Source organism: Salvelinus namaycush, chromosome 38 (genome assembly GCF_016432855.1).
Source record: "Salvelinus namaycush isolate Seneca chromosome 38, SaNama_1.0, whole genome shotgun sequence".
Lineage (NCBI taxonomy): Eukaryota > Metazoa > Chordata > Actinopteri > Salmoniformes > Salmonidae > Salvelinus > Salvelinus namaycush.
In genome coordinates this window covers 23,129,894-23,138,144 of record NC_052344.1, presented here as the reverse complement: position 1 = coordinate 23,138,144, position 8,251 = coordinate 23,129,894, and the positions used below count along the sequence as shown (strand labels likewise).

The 8,251-nt window shown below is 46.3% G+C and overlaps 1 protein-coding gene across 1 annotated transcript in view; it reads right to left on the bottom strand.

The window, feature by feature from the left end:
• Window positions 1-7,161: 7,161 nt before the first annotated feature.
• The window catches only part of LOC120032106 (CCR4-NOT transcription complex subunit 2-like), a 46,753-nt gene continuing 45,663 nt past the window's right edge, over window positions 7,162-8,251 (bottom strand). The window contains exons 4-5 of the mRNA XM_038978047.1: window positions 7,952-8,099; window positions 7,162-7,369 (exon numbers count right to left, since the gene is read on the bottom strand). Coding sequence (XP_038833975.1) covers window positions 7,162-7,369; window positions 7,952-8,099 — 356 coding nt within the window. The remainder of the gene's footprint in view (window positions 7,370-7,951; window positions 8,100-8,251) is intronic.

Below are 8,251 nucleotides of genomic sequence, written 5' to 3'. Positions count from 1 at the left end.
ACACACAACACACACACACTACAGTCTCAGTCCACACACACTACTTAGTCACACACACACACACACTACAGTCTAGTCCACACACACACACACACACACTACAGTCTAGTCCACACACACACACACACACACTACAGTCTAGTCCACACACACACACACACACACTACAGTCTAGTCCACACACACACACACACACACTAAAGTCTAGTCACACACACACACACACACCACTACAGTCTAGTCCACACACACCACACACTACAGTCTAGTCCACACACACACACACTACAGTCTAGTCCACACACACACACACACTACAGTCTAGTCCACACACACACACACACACTACAGTCTAGTCCACACACACACACACACACTACAGTCTAGTCCACACACACACACACACACTACAGTCTAGTCCACACACACACACACACACACTACAGTCTAGTCCACACACACACACACACACACACTACAGTCTAGTCCACACACACACACACACTACAGTCTAGTCCACACACACACACACACACACACTACAGTCTAGTCCACACACACACACACACTACAGTCTAGTCCACACACACACACACACTACAGTCTAGTCCACACACACACACACTACAGTCTAGTCCACACACACACACACTACAGTCTAGTCCACACACACACACACTACAGTCTAGTCCACACACACACACACTACAGTCTAGTCCACACACACACACACACACAGTCTAGTCCACACACACACAACACACTACAGTCTAGTCCACACACACACACACTACAGTCTAGTCCACACACACACACACACTACACAGTCTAGTCCACACACACACACACTAACAAGTCTAGTCCACACACACACACACTACAGTCTAGTCCACACACACACACACACACTACAGTCTAGTCCACACACACACACACACACTACAGTCTAGTCCCACACACACACACACTACAGTCTAGTCACACACACACACACACTACAGTCTAGTCCACACACACACACTACAGTCTAGTCCACACACACACACTACAGTCTAGTCCACACACACACACACTACAGTCTAGTCCACACACACACACACTACAGTCTAGTCCACACACACACACTACAGTCTAGTCCACACACACACACTACAGTCTAGTCCACACACAACCACCTACACAGTCTAGTCCACACACACACACAGTCTAGTCCACACACACACACTAACCAGTCTAGTCACCACACACACACACCTAACAGTCTAGTCCACACACACACACTACAGTCTAGTCCACACACACACACTACAGTCTAGTCCACACACACACACTACAGTCTAGTCCACACACACACACTACAGTCTAGTCCACACACACACACTACAGTCTAGTCCACACACACACACTACAGTCTAGTCCACACACACACTACAGTCTAGTCCACACACACACACACTACAGTCTAGTCCACACACACACACTACAGTCTAGTCCACACACACACACTACAGTCTAGTCCACACACACACACTACAGTCTAGTCCACACACACTACAGTCTAGTCCACACACACACACTACAGTCTAGTCCACACACACACTACAGTCTAGTCCACACACACACTACAGTCTAGTCCACACACACACACTACAGTCTAGTCCACACACACACTACAGTCTAGTCGCAGTATGTGGAAGAGGAGAGGAAGAGGATAGGAGCTCCTAAACAAGATAATGTTACCATGGCTAGGAAGATAATGGTACCATGGTTAGGAAGATAATGTTACCATGGCTAGGAAGATAATGTTACCATGGCTAGGAAGATAATGTTACCATGGTTAGGAAGATAATGTTACCATGGTTAGGAAGATAATGGAGGAGAGAGAGACAGGGAGAGAGGGACAGAGAAAGGGAGAGACAGGGAGAGAGAAAAAGAGAGTGAATGAGGCAGTGCATGTTACGCATTTAAACTGACCTTACTCATACCTCTTCCCTCCCTCCCCACCCTCACTTCTTCCCTCCCCACCCTCACTTCTTCCCTCCCTCCCTTCTCTCTGTGCAGAGTTCTCAATCACAGCTTGTGTTTTCCCAAGGCAGTAAACAGCTCCTGACAGACTCACTCTGTTAATGTCCTTATAGTACAACAGTCTCCTTTCAGCCACAGAGTGCATCAATCACTTCATAGGACAAGAGAATAAGTCCAACAACCATTTTGATTGAGACTCAACACTACTTGATACACTCGACTAGCAACTATGAGAACAATAAAGTATCTATCCTTTTATATACTTAACAGGGGGTGTACAAGTGCACACTTGGGGGAAGAGGTGCTGGGCTCTTGTGATGTTAAAATCAAATCAAATTGTATTTGTCACATTCGCCGAATACAACAGGTGTAGTAGACCTTACCGTGAAATGCCGAATACAACAGGTGTAGGAAGACCTTACCAGGAAATGCTTCCTGACAAGCCATTAACCAACAATGCAGTTCAAGAAATAGAGTTAAGAAAATATTTACTAAATAAACTAAAGTAAAAAATGTACTAAAGAGTAACAATAAAATAACGAGGCTATATACAGGGGGTACCGGTACAGAGTCAATGTGGAGGCTATATACAGGGGGTACCGGTACAGAGTCAATGTGGAGGCTATATACAGGGGGTACCGGTACAGAGTCAATGTGGAGGCTATATTACAGGGGGTACCGGTACAGAGTCAATGTGAGGCTATATTACAGGAGGTACCGGTACCAAGTCAATGTGGAGGCTATATACAGGGGGTACCGGTACAGAGTCAATGTGGAGGCTATATACAGGTGGTACCAGTACAGAGTCAATGTGGAGGCTATATACAGGGGTACCGGTACAGAGTCAATGTGGAGGCTATATACAGTGGTACCAGTACTGAGTCAATGTGGAGACTATATACAGGGGGTACCGGTACAGAGTCAATGTGGAGGTTATATACAGGTGGTACCAGTACAGAGTCAATGTGGAGGCTATATACAGGGGGTACCGGTACAGATCAATGTGAGGCTATATACAGGGGGTACCGATACAGAGTCAATGTGGAGACTATATACAGGGGGTACCGGTACAGAGTCAATGTGGAGACTATATACAGGGGTACCGGTACAGAGTCAATGTGGAGGCTATATACAGGGGTACCGGTACAGAGTCAATGTGGAGACTATATACAGGGGGTACCGGTACAAGTCAATGCGGAGGCTATATACAGGGGGTACGGTACAGAGTCATGTGGAGGCTATATACAGGGGGTACCGTACAGAGTCAATGTGGACCTATATACAGGGGGTACCGGTACAGAGTCAATGTGGAGGCTATATACAGGGGGTACGGTACAGAGTCAATGTGGAGGCTATATACAGGGGGTACCGGTACAGAGTCAATGTGGAGGCTATATACAGGGGGTACCGTTACAGAGTCAATGTGGAGGCTATATACAGGGGGTACCAGTACAGAGTCAATGTGAGGCTATATACAGGGGGTACCGGTACAAGTCAATGTGGAGGCTATATACAGGGGGTACCGGTACAGAGTCAATGTGGAGCTATATACAGGGGGTACCGTACAGAGTCAATGTGGAGGCTATATACAGGGGTACCGGTACAGAGTCAATGTGGAGACTATATACAGGGGGTACGGTACCAAGTCAATGTGGAGGCTATATACAGGGGGTACCGGTACCAAGTCAATGCGAGGCTATATTACAGGGGGTACCGTACGAGTCAATGTGGAGGCTATATACAGGGGGTACCGGTACAGAGTCAAGTGGGAGTATATACAGGGGGTACCGGTACAGAGTCAATGTGGAGGCTATATACAGGGGTTACCGGTACAGAGTCAATGTGGAGGCTATATACAGGGGGTACCGGTACAGAGTCAATGTGGAGGCTATATACAGGGGGTACCGGTACAGAGTCAATGTAGGCTATATACAGGGGGTACCGGTACAGAGTCAATGTGGAGGCTATATACAGGGGGTACCGGTACAGTCAATGTGGAGGCTATATACAGGGGTACCGTACAGAGTCAATGCGGAGGCTATATACAGGGGGTACCGGTACAGAGTCAATGTGGAGGCTATATACAGGGGGTACCGGTACCGAGTCAATGTGGAGGCTATATACAGGGGGTACTGAGTCAATGTGCGGCGTTACAGGTTAGTCGAGGTAATTTGTACATGTAGGTAGGGGTGAAGTGACTATGCATAGATAATAAACAGCGAGTAGCAGCAGTGTACATGTAGGTAGGGGTGAAGTGGCTATGCATAGATAATAAACAGCGAGTAGCAGCAGTGTACATGTAGGTAGGGGTGAAGTGACTATGTATAGATAATAAACAGAGAGTAGCAGCAGTGTACATGTAGGTAGGGGTGAAGTGACTATGTATAGATAATAAACAGAGAGTAGCAGCAGTGTACATGTAGGTAGGGGTGAAGTGACTATGTATAGATAATAAACAGCGAGTAGCAGCAGTGTACATGTAGGTAGGGGTGAAGTGGCTATGTATAGATAATAAACAGACAGTAACAGCAGTGTACATGTAGGTAGGGGTGAAGTGACTATGTATAGATAATAAACAGCGAGTAGCAGCAGTGTACATGTAGGTAGGGGTGAAGTGACTATGTATAGATAATAAACAGAGAGTAGCAGCAGTGTACATGTAGGTAGGGGTGAAGTGACTATGTATAGATAATAAACAGAGAGTAGCAGCAGTGTACATGTAGGTAGGGGTGAAGTGACTATGTATAGATAATAAACAGCGAGTAGCAGCAGTGTACATGTAGGTAGGGGTGAAGTGGCTATGTATAGATAATAAACAGACAGTAACAGCAGTGTACATGTAGGTAGGGGTGAAGTGACTATGTATAGATAATAAACAGCGAGTAGCAGCAGTGTACATGTAGGTAGGGGTAAAGTGACTATGTATAGATAATAAACAGCGAGTAACAGCAGTGTACATGTAGGTAGGGGTAAAGTGACTATGTATAGATAATAAACAGCGAGTAGCAGCAGTGTACATGTAGGTAGGGGTAAAGTGACTATGCATAGATAATAAACAGCGAGTAACAGCAGTGTATTAAACAATGTGGTGTCAATATAAATAGTCCAGGTGGCCATTTGATTATTCAGCAGTCTTATGGCTTGGGGATAGAAGCTGTTAAGGAGCCTTTTGGTCCTAGACTTGGGCGATCGGGCCTACCACCGCTGGGCGATCGGGCCTACCACCGCTGGGCGATCGGGCCTACCACCGCTGGGCGATCGGGCCTACCACCGCTGGGCGATCGGGCCTACCACCGCTGGGCGATCGGGCCTACCACCGCTGGGCGATCGGGCCTACCACCGTTGGGTCGTCAGCAAACTTAATGGTGTTGGAGTCGTGCATGGCCACGTGGGTGAACAGGGAGTACAGGAGGGGACTGAGCACGCTCCTCTGAGGGGCCCCCGTGTTGAGGATCAGCGTGGCAGATGTTTTTACCTAGCCTTATCACCTGGGGGCGGCCCATCAGGAAGTCAAGGATCCAGTTGCAGAGGGAGGTGTTTAGTCCCAGGGTCCTTAGTGATGAGCTTTGAGGGCACTATGGCATTGAACGCTGAGTTGTAGTCAATGAATAGCATTCTTACATAGGTGTTCCTTTTGTCCAGGTGGGAAAGGGCAGTGTGCAGTGGGTCTAGGGTTTCCGGGATGATGGTGTTGATGTGAGCCATGACCAGCCTTTCAAAGCATTTCATGGCTACGGGGCGGTAGTCATTTAGGCAGGTTACCTTCGCTTTCTTGGGCACAGGGACTACGGTAGTCTGCTTGAAACGTGTAGGTATTACAGACTCAGTCAGGGAGAAGTTGAAAATGTCCGTGAAGACGCTTACCCAGTGATAATGTTTGTCTTTATTCCATGGAAGAAAAACACTTGACTGGCTTCTATTCCATGTCTTTATACTGTAGTAGGGAGGTAAAATGTTTGTCTGGCTTCTATTCCATGTCTTTATACTGTAGTAGGGAGGTAAAATGTTTGACTGGCTTCTATTCCATGTCTTTATACTGTAGTAGGGAGGTAAAATGTTTGACTGGCTTCTATTCCATGTCTTTATACTGTAGTAGGGAGGTAAAATGTTTGACTGGCTTCTATTGCATGTCTTTATACTGTAGTAGGGAGGTAAAATGTTTGACTGGCTCCTATTCCATGTCTTTATACTGTAGTAGGGAGGTAAAATGTTTGTCTGGCTTCTATTCCATGTCTTTATACTGTAGTAGGGAGGTAAAATGTTTGTCTGGCTTCTATACCATGTCTTTATACTGTAGTAGGGAGGTAAAATGTTTGACTGGCTTCTATTCCATGTCTTTATACTGTAGTAGGGAGGTAAAATGTTTGTCTGGCTTCTATTCCATGTCTTTATACTGTAGTAGGGAGGTAAAATGTTTGACTGTCTTCTATTCCATGTCTTTATACTGTAGTAGGGAGGTAAAATGTTTGACTGTCTCCTATTCCATGTCTTTATACTGTAGTAGGGAGGTAAAATGTTTGACTGTCTCCTATTCCATGTCTTTATACTGTAGTAGGGAGGTAAAATGTTTGACTGTCTCCTATTCCATGTCTTTATACTGTAGTAGGGAGGTAAAATGTTTGACTGTCTTCTATTCCATGTCTTTATACTGTAGTAGGGAGGTAAAATGTTTGACTGTCTTCTATTCCATGTCTTTATACTGTAGTAGGGAGGTCAAATGTTTGACTGTCTTCTATTCCATGTCTTTATACTGTAGTAGGGAGGTAAAATGTTTGACTGGCTTCTATTCCATGTCTTTATACTGTAGTAGGGAGGTAAAATGTTTGACTGTCTTCTATTCCATGTCTTTATACTGTAGTAGGGAGGTAAAATGTTTGACTGTCTCCTATTCCATGTCTTTATTACTGTAGTAGGGAGGTAAAATGTTTGACTGGCTTCTATTCCATGTCTTTATACTGTAGTAGGGAGGTAAAATGTTTGACTGGCTCCTATTCCATGTCTTTATACTGTTAATTGTCTCACCGTTTCAAAGTCTGCCTTTATTATATGTAACCAACAGGTCTTCATGGTTTCTATGTCCTGTCTTCACAATGTTCAATACATCACTCATTGATACGGTCTTGCTTCATTCTAGTGTTACCTGTTGATGGTGAAAGGTTGCCGTGACTGCTGTTGCTTGGGCATGCAGATGATGCTGGGAGAGGCACGGTTGGGGCTGCCCAGGCCCGAGCTGCCCAGGCTGTTGGTCCTGCCCCCACTAGGCATGCCCCCCACCATGACCTCCTGGCGCCCCACCTGCTGAGGGGTGCTCACCATACTCCGCGTGTTCATGGGTAGGATGCCCCTACAGTGAGACACAGAGAGAGAGAGACACAGAGAGAGAGAGAGACACAGAGAGAGAGAGAGACACAGAGAGAGAGAGAGACACAGAGAGAGAGAGAGACACAGAGAGAGAGAGAGACACAGAGAGAGAGAGAGACACAGAGAGAGAGAGAGACACAGAGAGAGAGAGAGAGAGAGAGAGAGAGAGAGAGAGAGAGAGAGAGAGAGAGAGAGAGAGACAGAGAGAGAGAGACAGAGAGGAGGTATCTCAGAGACATGGATGTGATCAGGACAACATGAAAAGCACATCAGATAAAAAGAGAACGGAATAAGAATTGCTGATTCATCAAAACCTTGTTTTCATTAGTTAGGATGAGTGATCTGTACCTACTACAGTCCTAACCCCATAGGGAGGAGCTCACCTGGCTGCTGACAGCTGCACTGTCATCAACAACATTCTCCTGTTGCCAAGCAACTTCTAATGCTTCAGTCAGCTGAATCAAGTTGGTAGAACCAGACACGTTGAGATGAATCCCAGAGCCAACTAGGTGACTAACACGTCAATGTAAATGACAGTACATGGCCTGTAAGTGGAGGGGTGTACCTGCTTGGCGAGGGAGGAGTATGGAGGGACATTGTGGGGGCGACGCCAGTGGCAGGGGTAACGTGGCTCGGTAGCTGGTTGCCCTGTGGTAGAATACGATTCAACTGAGCAGTGTTGCTCATGCCCCTCATAGGGAACCCTAGGGCACCTGGACGTCACACAGACACACAGGGGAGACAGATAGTTATAGTTGGAGAGATACAGGCTTTAAAACGGGCAGCTATATTCCTTTAATCAGTAGACATACACAGGGAGAAAGGCAGTGGGTTAGAGTCGGAGATAAACAGGCTTTGGACTGGT